This window comes from Capsicum annuum, chromosome 1 (assembly GCF_002878395.1).
Source record: "Capsicum annuum cultivar UCD-10X-F1 chromosome 1, UCD10Xv1.1, whole genome shotgun sequence".
Taxonomy (NCBI): domain Eukaryota; kingdom Viridiplantae; phylum Streptophyta; class Magnoliopsida; order Solanales; family Solanaceae; genus Capsicum; species Capsicum annuum.
Window position 1 is genome coordinate 125,579,298 of NC_061111.1, and position 18,380 is coordinate 125,597,677.

The window sequence follows — 18,380 nt, forward strand, 5'->3', positions numbered from 1 at the left end:
GCCAGTTTCAATAAAGTAAAAAATATTTCTAATGTCTTTATCCAACAACTTGACGAGGCTTCCCAAGGAAAGAAAAGGAAGATGGTCTAGTCTTTTGCCAAGCACACCATGTCGACATAACAAAGAAGCAAAATATACTTCTTCGGTCCTCCCTATCAATCAATCAAATTGTTACGCTCTTTCCGTCTAAACTCTTGAGCCAAATCCAAGCTATAGTGCTACTATTTTCCCTCAATAAAATCTCGAATCCACATCGCCGGAAAATATCTCGTAGGGGAGTTGAGACGTCCAGCGACGATGAGCGTCGACTCCATGACTCGTAAAGCCGACGTGGACGCCGTGGCTCGGAAAGTGGAGGTGGACAATCGAATTCCTCTTTGCAATTACTACAGGATCGCCAATAATCTCCTCCGTCAGGTACAATGTTTTGCCAATATCCTGCCCCCTAAATTGATTGAGTTAAGCTCTATATTTAATTTTTCAATTCGGGTTATTATTTATATAACTACTAAAACTGGAACTTTTACAACTACAACTATACCGTTACGATCCGTTAAGTGATTCTTCTATATCTGTTCTGCTCTATTTTGGTCAGTTTCATCCCAGCAATTCAAAAGCCCTTTATTTGCTCCGGTGCCAACTTGATAGAGTTGGACTTTTTGTTTCACTTTTCAATTAGAGTTTTAGCTTTTTTACTCGTATAAGCTGTTAATGCGGAACCATTGCAAATACAACTACAATTCCGACTCAATCCCGAACTATTCCACTATACTTGTGCCCATTTGATTAGAATACTGAGCATGACCCTACACTGTCATTGTTATGATGATAAAACTGTAACTTTTACGGCTTATGTCACTCAGGGGTTCAAGAAAATAAAAATATAAACGTGCAAATAAGCCAACAAAACACAATTTTAAGGGATGCAATAGTATATAATCCATAGATACAAAAAGCTAGTTTGTCACAAAAAACGATCAACTATTTAGAAAAAAGCTTACCTAGGGAGAGACGACAACTACGATTAACTATTTAGCTTTGTGCCTCTGACTTTAAACTTCAAAGCTACTATAACCTTTAAAAACTGAGCCCATTTATTATTTGAACTTTTGATGCTTAGTTTGAATTTTAGTTTCTTGAAAATTGGAAGTAGAAGAAGAAGAAGAAGAAGAAGAACAAGAAGGGAAAGGGATTTTATTCTTTAAGAATTAAGTATGAGCTTTAATTTTTCTATTCCGGAATTCGGATAGTTGCCTGGGATTCAAGTATGAAACAATCAAACAAATCAACAATCATGAAACTAAGAAGCATGATTTTGATTTTTGGCTCTTGACTCTTGTGGGTAACGGGTGAAGCCTCTTCTGAAATGGAATGAAAAAATAAATCAAGAACTGAATGTAAAGATTCGAAACAAGAACATAGGAGTTCATATGGAAGGCCCTGTATAGCTGGGCTACCTTGTGATTCTTGTTCAGGGGATTCAAAATTAATAAATGAACATATATATATAGAAAATCTACCCTATATATGCTGTGTAACTTTTTTCCGAGGGGGTTCTGGTGAACCTCCTCACGTACCTGTAGATTTGCCCCTGATGCCTCACTAAAAAGTTAGTTGGGTTCGGCTATATGAATCCTGATATCTGTTGCATTCCAGAACTTCATATTGACAAATGGTTTTGTTTGGAATGAGTTTTGTGATTGTCTTATGGTTTACTTACAGGCTAATATTCACCGTGGGGAGAAGAATATCATAGACTTGTATATAATACTTCTGAGATATTCAAGGTGAATCAAGAATAGTTCTTTTTTCTTTTTGTGGCCAATTTATCCTTAATTGGACATTTTTGTGTTTGCTAATAACATAATGGTGTTGTTTGTACAGTTTGGTTACTGAAACAATACCCTCTCATCGAGATTACCAGGCTTTGCTTCCTAAAGAAAGAGCATTATCCAAAAAGGTCAGTGCTTCTTCAGTTCATTTTCCTAAATGGTCCCTTACGAATGGGCTATGTTGAGCACTTTTTTTTTATTTACTAATCAACATTCTTGATTGCAAATTAATTCTCCATGTGATTTGTATTCGATTTGCTATTTTTAAGTAGTCCTGATACGATTTGTGATGGTGTGCTTTTAGTTGATTTTTGACTTGAAGATGCCAATTTTTCAACTTTTGATTGTTTGATTGCCTCAGAAGCTGTTAGCTGTGATAGATGAACTAGAGGGTTTAAAGCCTGAATTCCAGCGTCAGTTTCAAGGAATTGGTGAAGTTCAAGTAACAACTCAGCATTACCAACTCAGTAATAAGGAGAACCATCGATATAGACCAGTTGGAAATTCTTTAGGACGGCCTTCCACCAACAATAAAGCATCTTCAGATTATGATAATCAATGGGTACGTAACATACTGTTTTTTGTTTTGTTTTCTTTGAATTGTTGGGATTTTGGTTGATCTGCTGCATTTTGTGTTATGGTTTTGATGATTTGTTTTTTCTATTACTGTATGTTGTTTCCATTTTTCCTGCTTTAGGAACTAGAATGGTAAATAACTTAAATTATTTTAGTTGTGAAGAAAGTACTTAAAATTTATTCATGTGCGCTTTGCTGTCTGATTTCATTTACTTGCGTTTAGGGGAAACTTTCTCTTACTTGATGTCACAGTTTTGTATCCTTTTTCCATCTCAGAAAAGTAAAGGGTATCATTTCTTTGCCTCTGATTTCATATCCAGCTTATATTTTGTCGCTGTAACTTTCAAAGCCTTCTCCTTAGCCTTGTTTCTGTTTCTTATACTTTTCCTCTCTTCTTATGGAACACAAATTTGTATATGGTGAAATTGCAGGCCGTAACAAATGCACCTTCATCTACGTGGAAGCAGAGTAATGAATATTCTCGTATTTCATCCCCAAGTACGATTGACATGCAATTCCAGAAGCTGTGAGTATCCAAATTAAGTAAATTACTAATTTTCGTCAGGGGTGGGGGTGGTTGTGTTGCGGAACATGAAAAAATTTATTTACATAATTTGTTCTCTTTGTTGGTTTTGCATGGGAGGAAGTGTAGAAATCAGAACTATACTTAGGAATAGTAATTTTGGGATGTTTTGTAAGTAAGGCCAGTATGGAATGAAGTAACGTAAGAAAGAAAAGATTATTCAACGAGTTCCTGTACTGTTTCAGCAGCAGTTGTAATTGTTTTTCCTCATTCTTCTTGTTCAGTACACTTGCACTCATGTAGATACGTTGGGAATTCTTTGACTTCCCAAAGACTCGCTTTTCTATAGGCTTTTAGAATATTCTAGGTATATAATAATCTAACTTAACTACTTTTGAGACAACCAAGATCTCTTTTGTGTAACACAAAGACAACACATTAGTATTAACACTTCCCCTTAATGAATCGGTCTTGAACTCCCAAAAGCTCATATTCTGAAATTTTCCTTGGACAACGCTTTTGTGATAATACCAGCAACTTGATTTTCGGACTTGCGATACTCGAGCTCAATATCTTGTTCTTCAATCTTCTCTCAAATGAAATGATGCTTCACCGCAACGTGTCGTGTTCGGTTGCTATAAATTGGGCTTATGGTCATTGCTATTACTGATTTGATGTCACAGAACATCCTTGTTGTCTTGCTTTTCTCCAACTTCCTTCAAAATTCTTCTTATCCAAATAGCTTGAAAAGTTGCCATGGCTTGCTAATATATATTCAGCATCTGCGGGTAATTGTGTTTCTATTTCTTGCTTCTCTGATTGCCAAGAAAATGCTCCTGAACCAAGTGAAAAACATAACTATTGTGCCTTTTCATATCAACTTAGAGTTTGGCCAATTACTATAACAAGCCAACTAGTTGTGCCTTTTCATATCAACTTAGAGTTTGGCCAATTACTATAACAAGCCAACTAACTTTAATTTTTGTCCTCTCTGACTTCTTCACTTAATACCATAAGCCATGTTCTTTTTTTAAGTTGTTCCAAGGTGAAAATAGATGGGATCTTGCATAAATCTTGACAATAAACTTGTAACAAACATATCATTCGGCTTAAAGGTCGTAAGCTAGATCAAACTTGCAATAGTGCTTCTGTAAAACGTGTTGTCCACTTTTCTTCCTCCATCTTCCTCATCAACTTTGCAATTGAGGCAAGTGGTGTTGTCATTGTCAAGCAAACTTGTTTAACTTCTTAAGTATTGCTCCATCATAGTGTTGCTGCAAACAAGTGCACCAACAACTTGTTGATAGATCTCAAGACCAAGAAAATGATGCAATAATCCCAAATCACTCATCTCATATCTCTTCATCATGTCTTCTTTAACTCATTAACAATATTCTCACTACACTAGTAAAAATCAAATCATCTGTGAGAAAATATAAGAGAAAAATATTATTGAATTGTTGTAACTACATTATTATATTGAGGCCCTATTTATAGACAATACATTCCAATCCTTTTCCTAATAGGACACTACATTACAATCCTTTTCCAAGTAGGATTTTATATGCTATTCCTATTCCTACTTATATTCTAGCACTCTCCCTCAAGCTGGTGCATAGAAGACATATGTACCAAGCTTGTTATGGATGTAACTAATATGAGAATCTGTGAGGGACTTGATGAAGATATTTGCAATAAAATTGATAAGAACTGCTTTGGATGTCTGGGAGACCTCAATTTAAACAGAACAAACTGAAAAAGTGATCCGAAAAGTAGTAAATATAGCCGTAAAGTCGATGTGTCCCTGGAAAATTGCCGAAAATTGGTATAAAATATACTAGTCATCTTGAAATCAAGAGACGAGTAGACCTTGAACATGAAAGTCACCGAAACTTAGCCGAAACATGCTCACACGCCGGATTATTAGATTTTATGGCTGAAAAGTGACTACAATCTGAGGAAAAAAAGTATATGGGTAGGGTCGAAATGATGACACGACCCTACTGAAAAAGAGGAATATGTGTAGGGTCGGAATGATGGCACGACCCTATTGAGAAATAGAAATTATATGAGTAGGGTCGGAATGACGACACGATCCTACTGGAAAAGAGAAATTATATGGGCAGGGTCGGAATGATGGCACGACTCTACTGAAAAAGATCTGAGGATTCACCGAAAAGACGTACGGAACTATGTAAATAAAATCTGAGGAGTTACCAGAAAGATGCATGGTGCTATGCAACTCAGATATGAGATAGTAGTCCGGAAAGATGCACGGTGCTACGCAAATCAGATATGAGAAAATAGTCACCGAAAAGAAGTACGGTGCTAAGAAAAATAGATATGAAAAATTTGTTACCGGACAGATGCATGGTGCTACGCAAAGATATGAGAAAATAGTCACTAGAAAGATACACAATGAGCCAGTGAACCAACTTTTGCTAATATAATCATTGGCCAGACGAGTGGCATATATGGATTATAGTCGCCTGCCGGCAGCGGAAACTCTTTGATTCTTTACCAAGATCGTGGAAGCTTTGATACCATGTGAGAAAATATAAGAGAAATATATTATTGAATTGTTGTAACTACATTATTACATTGAGGCCCTATTTATAGACACTACATTATTACATTCCAATCCTTTTCCTAATAGGACACTACATTACAATCCTTTTCCAAGTAGGATTTTATATGCTATTCCTATTCCTACTTATATTCTAACATCATCAACATAAATTGCAACAATAAGAATGAAGTTAGCTTGTTTCTTCTTGCTTAAAAAGAGTTACTTTGTTTCTTCGCTAAGGAGTTGTCTCTGCAAATTTATGCAAATTTATGAATATGATGCATGATTCTCAAGTCATCCCTAAGAAAGGAAGTTTCAAGTACATGGGGCTATTATCGAAGGCAATGGAGAGATTGACGAGGATGTCACATATCGCATTGGTGCGGGGTTATTGAAGTGGAGGTAACATTTGGTACCTTATGTGACAAAAAGGTGCGACTAAGAATTAAAGATAAGTTCCATAAAGCAATAGTTGGAGTGTTAGGCCAACGTTGTGTATGGGGCAGAGTGTTGTCCAATCAATAACTCTCATGTTCAGAAGATGAAATTTGTGGAAATGATGATGTTAAGATGGACGTGTCAGGTTAATTGGAGAGATATGGTCCGAAATGAAGATATTTGCGTGAAGGTGGAAGTGACCTTCGTGGTGGATGAGATGCGAGAGGCTAGGCTGAGGATGGTTCGGGCATTTCGAGAGGAAATACACATACACCCGGTGAGGAGGCATGAGGGTTGACGTTGGGGAGCCTGAGGAGTGGTGGGGTTAAAGAAGTATCAGAGAAATGTGATCAGGTAGGACATGGTAGGCCTCCATCTTACCGAAGACATGACCCTCTAACAGAGAGTGTGAAGGTCGAGAATTCGGGTAGAAAGCTAGTAGTAAATGATTTTGCATTTGGTCTCTCCGACTACAACAACAACATACCCAATGTATTCTCACAGGGTCTGGGTAAAGGAGGATGTACGTAGACCTAACCTTTACCTTAGAGATATGGTCCTTCGACTCATCAGATTTTTTTTCCTTTTAATAACCATGGTGTCCGGGGCAACTTGCGTGCACCTCGATTAATTCCACTGAATACCTGCCGCCGCCTTCCACCAGTAATAGATAGCAACTCTGTCCACCAAGGCTAGAACAGATGGGAAGAAACCACCTAGTGTTTGTCTATGTTGGGAATTGAACTCGAGACCTCATGGTGCATAACCCAACTTCATCGAACCACTAGTCGAATTAATATTATTTTCGACATTTTATTATTTTACTATTTTCATATTTTGTGATTTGTCAAATTCTACTTGTCTCATATTCCTCTATTTTCTTACTATCCTACTATTACTTATGTCTTCATAAATGTTGCATTTTTGCTTTCTTTGAGCTAGGGTCCCTCAGAAACAACCTCTCTACTAGACAAGGTAGGAGTAAGGTTTGCATACTTTCTACCCTCCCAAGATCCCACTTGTGGGATTATGCTGGGTATTATGTTGGGTATTATGTTGTTGTTGAAAGTAGTTGCCAATTTTATTATACCATCAGATGATGCTTGTTTCAATCAATATAATGCCGTTTTGAGCTTGTACACTTTGTCTGGTTTTCTCTTTTAACAAGACCATCATGGTTGATTTCTTTTTCAAGTTCACCATTCAAAAGTGTTGATTTTATATCTAGTTGGTACAATAACCAATCTTTTTATTCAACATTTTTATTATTTTACTATTTTCATATTCTATGATTTGTCTATTTCTACTTGTCTCATATTCCTCTATTTTCTTACTATCCTGCTACTGCGTATATCTTCATAAATGTTGCGGTTTTGCTTTCTTTGAGCTAGGGTCCCTCGGAAACAACCTCTCTACCAGATAAGGTAGGACTAAGGTTTGCATATACTCTATCCTCCCAAGATCCCACTAGTGGGATTATACTGGGTATTATGTTGTTGTTGAAAGTAGTTGCCAATTTTACTATACCATCGGATAATGCTTGTTTCAATTCATACGATGCCGTTTTGAGCTTGTACACTTTTTCTGGTTCTCTCTTTTTAACACGACCATCATGGTTGATTTCTCTTTCAAGTTCACCATTCAAAAGTGTTGATTTTATATCTAGTTGGTACAATAACCAATCTTTTTATTCAACCAATGCAATAAGAGTTCGACTGTGTCCTTCCAAGACATGGGGTGCAAAAGTCTCATGATAATCACCTCCTCCTGGCTATCGTGAACTTCAGACCAAAAAATGTTTGACATTCCCTTCCCTTTTGACATCGGTTTTCCATTTCAATAACAATTTCATTTTTTCTTCGGATACGTCATTTTGTTGTGGAGTGTACCAATAGTTACTTGCCTTTCTATTCCTTAATCTTAACAAAACTTATCAAACTCTCTTGAGGTATATTCTTTACCTATATCTCTCTTAACGCCTGTATATAGCGGTCACTTTGTTTTCCAACATAATTTAAAACTTTTTCCGAACTCGTTATATCTCAGATTTTTGTTTGATGAAACAAACCCAAGTTATTCTTGTATTATCATCAATGAACAACATCAAGTACCTACTCATACCTTTATACAACGGATACTTGGTTTTCCAACATAATTTAAAACTTTTTCCAAACTCCTTATATTTCAGATTTTTGTTTGATGAAATAAACCCAAGTCATTCTTGTATTATCATCAATGAAAAAAATAAGTACTTGTTTCCTCCAAGAGATGTTGTCCTCATTGGTCCACAAATATCTTTATAAACCGGCTCCAATACTCATTTTGCTCTCCATGCACCACTATGTGGAAAAGAGCTATGATGATGCTTTCCAATTGCACACCCTTCACCAACACCACCTTCATCTTCAATTCTTGGCATCCCGTATGTTCTTTTCTTTTAGTAGCTTCATCCATTGGAAGTACAAGTGTCCTAATAATCACTAAGGGTGTTACCTAGTGTTCAATGAAGTGGGTTGAAAACCCTGAGGTCTAGGTTCAAATTATAGTAGAGACAAAAACTGCAGATGATTTCTGCTCATCTGTCCTTTCCTTGGTGGATAGAGTTACTTAGTACCTATTGGTGATGGGAGGTGACATGTATCTCGTGGAATTAGTCAAGGTATGCACAAGCTGGACTAAACACCATAGTTTTAAAAGTCATGCAAGTGTCCTAGCCTCTTGTGCCATGGCTAAAACTTGTCTTTATCTTGTGCTTTAAAGGTTACATCTACCCCCTAATTGAAGATCAGTGGAGAACTTATTCCTTTTTCAATCCTCACCTTTGCCATGAGTTTCTTATCGTTTATTGTATTATAGATTGTGCAGTAACTATCTTGAAAATGAATTAGCGTATTCATCACCTACAAGTTGCTTGAAACTAAGATAATTTTTATCTTAATTAGGAGCCAAAAGTACATTATGGATAATTAGTACCTTTGGTTTAATGCAAATTGTGCGTCTTCCAATTGCTTGAACACACAACTCATTTCCCATCTTCATTTCAGCCTTCACTTTGTAATTCACCCTTGTAAAGATGCTTTTGTTCCTGGTCATAGGTTGTTGCACTGGTAAAGATGCGTTCACCCTTATATTGCTAGCTACTTGTGTTTTTGTGGACAAGTTGAGCTGGTATTATAAAGGACTTCCAAAGAACTTTTCCTAGTCCCTTAACAACCTTCGCGCATGCGCTTGTACCATCAACTCATGCACACTAAAGGTTGGATATGTTTTTGTCTCCACAATATCAGAAATTATAAAATCAATTTTTTAAGTCAAGCTGATTAAAATTCTCTCAACAAGTTTCTTCTCTTTAATCACGTCCCATATAAGCTCATTTGATTGTAATCTCAACAACTCTAGGAAAATACTCAACTCTCTTCATCCATCATCTTTATATTCTCCAAGTAACTTCTTAAAGTTAGACGTTTAATAGTCATACCTTTGTGTTTCCTTGAAATTCTTGAAGTAGAGCTTTTCATGCATGGTTTGCGGGTGTACCTCTCATGATTCATGGAAACAAGGTCTCAATCGTTGCTTGCTGAATTTATGCTAAGGCTTTAGTCTCCTTCAAAGCCTGCATTTCTGCTGCAAAAGAGCTGCTGTATTTTATGAAGAAGTTTTGGCCTTTAAGTACCAAAAATCACAATTTTCTCCATTTAAAATAGGAAGAGACAGTTGAGCATGCCTTGTTCACTTGTGCCAACAGTATTTAGCCTTTCTCTTCTTCAAGATGTTTTATTCCACACCCAGATTCTGTATCGAACAAGCTCTGATATCACTTTATTGGTTTTGTGTGAGAGGAAGTGTAGAAATCAGAAAAGTACTGAGAAATAGTAACTCTACGATGTTTCGTAGTAAGTTTGGAATTGGACATAGCAACTTAAGAAAGAACAATAACAGTTTTACCGAGTGAGTTATTATTGTTAGAATATGAGTAAAAACAAGAACAATATATAGGATCCTACTTGAAAAGGATTATAATGTAGTATCCTACTTGGAAAAAGATTGAAATGTAGTGTCTATAAATAGAGGCTCAGTGTAATAATGTAGTTACTACAATTCTATAATAATTTCTCCTATATTTCTTACATGGTATCAGAGCCTCTACGATCTTGGTAGAGAATTAAAGAGCATTCGCTGCCGGCGGGTGGCTATTACCCATATATGCCGCCCGTCTGGCCAATGATCTATGTTAGCAAATGTTGGGCCACCGTGCTTCTTTTCGGTGACTCCTTAGATCTGATTTATGTAAGGTTGTGCCATCATTCTGACTCTACCGATATAATTTTTTTTACCAGTAGGGTCGTGCCATCATTCGGACCCTACCCATATAATTTTATGGTCTAAAACAGTCTCCTTGAGCCTGACATGCTATTTATATAATTTCTCTTTTCTAGTAGGGTTGCACCATCATTCCAACTCTACCTATATAGTTTTTCTCATATTTTGGCCACTTTTCAACCGTCAAATCTAATAATCGGGCGTGTGAGCATGTTTCAGCCAGTTTTTCGATGTCTTTCCTGTTCAAGATCTACTCATATCTTGATTTCGAGATGATCCATATAATTTATACCAGTTCTGGCAGTTTTCTAGTGACAAATCGACTTTCCAGCGACATTTACTACTTTTCCGACCACTTTTTCAGTTTATTCCTTTTTCAACCGTCATCGCTCAGACGTCTTTACCAGTTTTTCACCAAGTCCCTAATTGGTCCTCATATTTATTACATCTATAACAAGCTCGTTACATAATGACTTATATGCATTAGTTTGAGGGGAGTGCTAGAATATGAGTAAGAACAGGAATAGTATATAAAATCCACTTGAAAAAGGATTATAATGTAGTATCCTACTTGGACAAGGATTGGAACGTAGTGTCTATATATAGTCTCAGTGTAGTAATGTAGTTACAACAATTCAATAATATTTTTCTCCTATATTTCTCAAACAATTTTAATTGTTTTTCCTCATTCTTCTTGTTCAGTACACTTCATATATGTAGAGAAACACTCTGGCTTCTCCAAGACTCATTTTTCGAGAGGCCTTTAGAATAATTTAGATTCATAGTAACATACTAACTACTTTTGAGACTGCCAAAATTACTTTTAAGACTAAGACAGCATTAACTTTACCAGGCTTTGTGATCCTATTTCATTGATGTTTGAGCAGAGATACTGCTGTTGAAGAAGTTAGAATTGTTTCTTCTCCTAAAGGGTTGATATCATCAGGCTTTGCTTGAATAGAGTCAATTTGTCAAATTTTTGCGCGAAGTTCTGTGGTATAGGGTTTCATAGCATTTACGATATTCTGTAGTAATGGGTTATGAGCTTTTCTGGACATTTTGCAGTTGAAGAGCTTGCTATGAAATTCATATGTTTTAAGTTTACCTGAATAAAGCTTATTCAGGTTATAAGAGGATTGCTTGGCACATGCAGCACTGTTTTTTTTTTCTCAACTTGAAACATGCAGCACTGTTGTTGCCAGAAAGAACTAGTGAAATTATCATTTTTAAGCAATACAACTAGTCCCCATGTTTTCAACAACCTAACTTTAATCAATACAACTTTTAAAACTCATCTGAACTTTTGTGCAAGTCAAGCATGGATGTTTGATTTGTAATGGTGGAAGTTTATTTTTCTTTTGAGTTCTGCATTCTTCTGAATGTATATTGTATGATAGTTTGTATTGGTAACAAGAAATTTCCTGATGTAATTAAATTGTTGTTGAATAAATTTTCTTGTTGCAGATCACTCAATTTTTCTGTTCCAAAGCAAGAAACATTATCAAGGCACTCTTTTTTTGGCCCCAATGGTCTTCGTGGTCAATGGTCAGGACCTTGTTCTGAGATAAAGGTAGTTTTGTTCAGTTTAAAGGTAGTTTAACATCTTATGATAGAATATAGCTAACTAAATGGCCTATTTTGTTTTCTACAGGTTAATTACCCAACAAATGATGATCTAGCTCCAAATGAGATTTTGAGGTTAGGGCCCTGCCAAGTTTGGTTATTGCTATTTCAGCCTACTAAGAGCTCTGAAGTCTTATGAGACAGACAACTGAATTAGTATATCATAGTAGCCCAAAATTTGCACTGCCTCTGTTTCTCTTTTTTCTTATTTCTGCAAATTACTTTGGTACGACATTTTGAATGTTCTGTCACTATTTTTATAGCCTCAATCCGGTTGGAGAAAGACCTTTGGTGTCTAATGACGCTAGCTTGAAAGTGGATAAGTCTGCTATGGAATCAGTTCTTTCTTTGAATGATGGGCGGTGGTCACATCCTACTGAGGATTCCAATTTTCAATTTCTTGATGATGTGCGGAGTGATAATATTCCTTTAAGTAACTTAAGGCAGCCTTCGCCCCCTCCAGTTTTGGCACAACTACAACAAGAGTTTCATCCTATATCTCCATCCAAAGTTGCAGATCCAAGACCTGGGCCAGCGAAATCCATTCAAGATGGACTGTCCAGTTCAAATTCTTATCAACATTTGCATGTTGTGAGTTCTTATTTTATTTTACATTATTTGTCTTCTGTATCTCTTTGATCCGTAGAAGTCTTGGTGCAACTGTCATACTTGTAGGAAATTTTAAGTCAGTTTTTGCAGTTGTAGTTTTAAGTCAGTTTCTCCTGATATAAAATTGCACTAGTATGACCTTTCTTTTTATTCTCTTATACCACAGCCTGTGAGACTGATGGAAGATTTCTTAAGATTAGCTCGAGAAAATACGACAAAGAATTTAGAAACTTGTGGAGTTCTTGCTGGTTCACTGGTATGAAGGAAACACAGTAAATCTAGATGCTAAATATGACATTTATGAACTCTATTTATGCAACAATTTATGTCTTGTATTTCTCAACTTGCAGAAAAACCGTGTTTTTCACATCACTACTCTTATAGTCCCAAAGCAGGAGTCAACTTCAGATACAGTAAGAAAAATTTATGTTTCATCTGTACGCTACATTAGATTTATGCTTCAGCTTCACCTCTAGATTTCAGAAAGCAAAATTAGATGAATTAGGATACAGAAAGTCCAAATCTTGCATATAAGTGTCTTTGAATTTTGAAGTGAAAACTGCAGAACCAAGTTGGTAAATTCTAAGAGCTTTGGCTCATTAGGAGGACCTTTAAAGTTTCCGTTGTTGAATTTAAATAACCTGAAATGGGCTGGAAGTGCTGGAAATAGTGCTCATTATGTTCAATTCCCTGTTTTCAGAATCAAAGTTAGAGAGGAACATAAAAAACAATAAGTTGGTTTAGGTTCTAAATTTCGGATACTGTTTCCTAATACTCTATTTTTACTCTGTCCTGATTTTGAAATGAGGGTGCGAGCATGATAAAGCTACGTGAAAGGCTAGGTCATACTAGTTTAAGAATAAAATATTCAGATATGCTTCAGTGATAAAAGTGGTTTTTACATGTTTCTAAACACAACTTTTGATTCTCAGTGCCAGACATTAAATGAAGAAGAGATTTTTGAGATTCAAGACAAGCACTCACTCTTTCCTCTTGGTTGGATCCATGTAAGTATTGCAATCAGATATGTTTTTTCTTATGATTCTATACTTGGTCAACATAAGTGTCTTCTATTCAGGAATATGAAATTTTGACTAGTGAACTGATTTTGTTGTCTCCGTGGAATTAAGATTAGTAGATAATAAGATTCAGCTATATAGATGTGTTCAGCTTCCATGGAATTGTTTGAATTGCTTAATTAACACCTTTTTAAGTTAATATAGAGTATGTACTCTCTTGAATCTTGTAAAAGTTCCTGCAGTTCTGTCCGACAGCTGTCTGTTTGTATCATTATTTTTCTTTCAATCATCTGTTGGAGTCACTTGGGTACTTGATTGTAATACGTTTTCTATCTCAAGTTACTTCCTTTGCAATCACAGAAAGGACGCTGTTATGGTTGATGGTTCAATTTCACTCATTAAGGTCACAATAGTAACACTAGTGGTGTTGTTTATTTTTAAAAATCGTAGGGTATGATTTTTATTGAATCTTTGATTGTTCTGATAGTCATTAGATTTTTTGTTGTCATGACTGGCCTAAAATCTACTATATTGGAATAAAAGATGAAACATTTGCAGAAGTCTCTAGCGTGGTGTAAATGAACTACATTTAGTTTCCGTCACATCTTGACAGGTTTTATCACCCATGAGTATAACTTACTGGCTTCTTATTTGTGGTAATTTGCAGACACATCCATCACAAACATGTTTTATGTCATCAGTTGATCTGCACACTCATTATTCTTATCAGGTAATAAGCAACGCTAGTGTTACTTTACGTAAGATATGTGTATATTTCTCAGAAGTTGAAACCTCTCCATCTGAGTGTAAATGTGAAATGGCAGAATGTAACTGTACAATCTAACAATAGGCGGTTTTTGGTAGTTCTGTATAGTGAATATATTTTACTAGTGGCAAAAGGATTTTCTATAGATTTTAAATCTTTGAAGAGTATTGTCAGAAAAATGCGGATTATATTACCTAGTCAATGATGTTTATCCCATGGCATGAGAATGGATTTGTAACTGTTCATTTTTAATTAGATGGCCCATTTTGGTTTCTCTTGACACACTTTCTTTTGGCTCATTTTTAGATTATGTTGCCAGAAGCAATTGCGATTGTGATGGCTCCTACAGATACAGCCAGGTATATCTATTCTCTGGTATTGCTTGACCAGCTTGTACACAAAATAATTATTCTTAGTGAAGTTCTTTGCTAAGTAATATTGCTCTTATCTCAGCTCCATATTTAGCACTCTTGTGAATTGTAATTTAACTGTGCAAGTCTTGGATGGACTAAGCTCTCTTTTTAAGAAGTGAATTATTGAATGATTTCAATTGAATCAAAATTCTGGTGTCCTGCGGCAGTGCTTGGACTTGGCCATGCCTTCGGGATGTTCAGTCTCATGTGATGCCAGCAAAAAATGCGCTTGCTTAAAAAGTTTTTTGTGCTCTCGAGTCCTAAAATGTATATAGTACTGAGATCCAATACATCATCTTCTGAGATCGGGAAAAAGTCAATAATGGAAGCAACTCCAAAATACTGACTGCAGTTTCTTTACGTGACAGCCCTCATGGCATATTCCACTTGTCTGATCCTGCTGGTGTGTCTGTTATTCGGAAATGTCAACAACGTGGTTTTCATCCTCACGAGGAGCCTGAGGATGGAAGTCCAATATATGAACACTGTTCTCATGTCTATATGAATGCAAACATGAAGTTTGATATTGTAGACCTTCGGTAACCTTACAGTTGTATGAACCCGTGGAAGGTGGCACATTTAGGAGTCACAATGATGGTTGTATAGTATATTGTCTTGAACTTTCCAAGTAGACAACACTTCTTGTACATTCATTCACAGGGATCTCAGAAGACAGTGTATATGAAGTGAGCAATTGTGTATTTGTTTTCTTTTCTAGTCAAGAATTTATGTTGTACATCAAATGAAGACTTCTGGTTTCGTCATTTACATAATCATTATTTCCCAAGTACCAAATTCGCTTGAATTTATTCATAATACCAGTTGTTGGAACCCGTGCCAGCACGCGCCAAATGTATCCCAATTTGTGTGACAGATGAAATTTGAATAGTTGACCAATTTATTTTTTATGGTTTTTAAATATTTTAAGTTATTAATGATTGATTTATAACACTTTTATATAATTTTTTGATATTATATGTTTTTTTGGTCTTAATTTATGTGACACTGATGGAATATTTAAAAAAGTCTATCAAATTTGTTATATAATTTTAAATATTTTAAATTATTAATTATTATAATTAATATGATTTTTTACGTAATTTTTAAATAATATATGTTTCTATATCCCGATTTATTTGACATTGATAGAATTTGAAAAATCAAATAATTTTTTTTTGTACATCTTTTAAACATCTTAATTTGATTATTATTGTGATTTATATTACTCTTTCACGAAATTTTCAAATCATTATCTAATTTATGTTGCATAAATAGAATTTTGAGCCAACAATTTTTTTGTGTCTTCAAATTATTGATTATTGTAATTACTTACTTTTTACCTAATTTAAATATATAGCAGATTAAAACTAAAAATAATTAAACTACAATGTAAAATATAAAGTTACAAAAATACCCTCGATCAAAAACAGACAGTTGGAATGACAATCGCCAACTGTTTGCTTACTCGTAATTCTATATACTAGTAACTAGTATAGGTTCCCGCGCAAATGCGTGAAATATTTCAAAGAAAAATTAATCATTAAAAATATTATATTATTCATTTGCAATAATAAATGATCATTTTTATTGTATTACATTCAGAAATGTTAAATATAGTTTTTAATAAATAAAATAGAAAATTACAACAAACCATTAATTTAGTTGAATTATGTGCCCTCCCTCCTCCTCCTCCTCCTCCTCCACCCCCCATTCCGATAATTTCATAATCAAGTCTACATAAAAAAAAAAAAAACGAATCATATATGTTTGATTAAGGTCGTCGTTCGTTAGACAAGAACCACGTGCTTTGCATCTCTGGCGTTTTGCTCGTAGGGATCCTTTTTCTTGAGCCGGGGGTCTATCGGAAATAACCTCTCTACTTCTTCGGATGTAGTGGTGTAGACTGCGTACATTCTATTCTCCCCAGACCTCACTATCTGAGAATATACTGGGTTTGTTGTTATTGTTGTTGTTGTATATAGTTATCTAAAAAAGTTTATGCTTCACATTTTTCTTTATTACTAGTTTAGGTGTACGCACCTTGCTCACTTTATTGAGTTCAAACGTTACACTAAATAAAATATTTATTTAAATAATAAAGATGAATACAATAATTAAATTCAACATCTTTTGAAGAATTTATTAACCCAACCTTTACCAATTTTTTTTTTTTCAAAACCAACCAACATTCATCTACCACCTGTAAATTGCAACAAAACAATACGATGACAGAAACATCAAAACAATATAATTAAATCTAACTTTTACACAAAAAATTTCTTAAAGTCATCCGACACTCATCTACCACCTGTAAACTATAAAAAATAATATGACAATAGAGATATCAAAATAATACAACTAAACTTTATCTTTACACAAAAAGAATTCTCAAAACAGAGATATAAAAATAATATAATTAAATCTAACCTTTACCTTATAAAATTCTTCAAAGCCGACCGACATTCATCTACCACCTATAAATTCATCTACGACCTGTAAACTACAACAAAATAATACAATAGTGATCACAAAGCTTCAATTTTGATGAAAATAATTTTTGTCTGAGCGAAAATTTTGACACTAAAGAATGACTTGAATGAAAACAAATAAGATATATATACATACACGTTGAATTCTATTATGTTGACAAAAATAATGAAGAAATTGAGGTTTAGAAAATTAAGCATCTACCAATTTAGACATGCAATCGAATCAAGTTAAATGAACATCAATCATATTTTTTCAATATGTTAACCAATATTTTTTCAATATGTAAACCACTTTCTTCTCTAGTTAATGAACATCTCAATATTTATAAAATTATTTTCTTAATAGAGTACTATTTTTGGAGTATTTTTCTATCCTATTTTAGGAGTATTTTTCTAATTGATTAGTACAAAGTAAGATATTAATTGATTCTCCTTCCATATATTTTAGGAGTCCCATATAATTTAGGAGTCTAGTTAATATAATAAAAATAATTAAATAATAAATTAAAGAAAATAGTGAAAAAATAGTTTTGTATAAAGAAGATTCTGAAGGTCAAAAAGTTCAAATCACTGTTTTAAAGATTTTCACACTTTTAATATATTATTATTATTATACGTTGATCGCTATCTAAAAATATTAAATTGTTAATATTGACTTTTACTAAATCTAAGCGGTATAATGATCAGTTCCTCTTATTAATAGTGTAACCCCCCACCCCCACCCCCACCACACCCCTTCTTTTCGAACAATCTGACCATCAAATCTATATAAACAAAGATGTTTATGCTTCATATTTCTTTTAATTATACTTTTCACAATCTAAAATATTAAATTATTAATATGGATTTTATTGATTTATCAACTAATCTACTTGAAGTATCCATTGTTCTTCTTATTAATAATATAAAATAGATATATTTATTTTATTGAATCATATTTTTTTATTGTTGAACTTAATCTTTACAGTTCGCCTCACTTCAATATGTAATTTATGGATAGTAATATATTTATTATCCAATTACTTAATTAAATTCTCAAATTTAATTAGAAATCTTTATCTTCTCTTCCCCCAATATTTTAAATTGTTTAATTGAACTTTAATTATTTTAATCTAATAATACAACTCTTAACTAATTTCTTTTTTTGTTACACATCATAAGCAATTAAATTTTCTTCTCTTATATTTCAAAATATAAAATAAT

At 34.3% G+C, this 18,380-nt stretch overlaps 1 protein-coding gene across 2 annotated transcripts; it reads left to right on the top strand.

Moving 5' to 3' along the window:
* The first annotated feature begins 39 nt into the window (after window positions 1–39).
* LOC107878757 (AMSH-like ubiquitin thioesterase 3) lies at window positions 40–15,475 on the top strand. 2 transcript variants are annotated; one of them, XM_016725881.2, is made up of 14 exons: window positions 40–417; window positions 1,723–1,787; window positions 1,885–1,960; window positions 2,194–2,394; window positions 2,840–2,934; window positions 11,723–11,828; window positions 11,910–11,956; window positions 12,145–12,472; window positions 12,657–12,746; window positions 12,841–12,903; window positions 13,423–13,497; window positions 14,177–14,239; window positions 14,582–14,634; window positions 14,856–15,475. In XM_016725881.2, the coding sequence occupies exons 1-14, from the start codon at window positions 298–300 to the stop codon at window positions 14,923–14,925; spliced, it is 1,452 nt and encodes a 483-aa protein (XP_016581367.1). In that variant the 5' UTR covers window positions 40–297; the 3' UTR covers window positions 14,926–15,475. The 2 variants fall into 2 exon arrangements, with proteins under 2 accessions (XP_016581367.1, XP_016581360.1); XM_016725874.2 differs by having other exon boundaries at window positions 15,057–15,475.
* Window positions 15,476–18,380: the final 2,905 nt, after the last annotated feature.

Bases quoted from the DNA above. Each gene is read 5' to 3' on its own strand.
- LOC107878757 (XM_016725874.2), top strand. From the start codon at position 298: ATGAGCGTCGACTCCATGACTCGTAAAGCCGACGTGGACGCCGTGGCT. The intron at 1,788-1,884 runs GTGAATCAAGAA...TTGTTTGTACAG, and splicing joins ATACTTCTGAGATATTCAAG to TTTGGTTACTGAAACAATAC. The intron at 14,240-14,581 runs GTAATAAGCAAC...GCTCATTTTTAG, and splicing joins ACACTCATTATTCTTATCAG to ATTATGTTGCCAGAAGCAAT.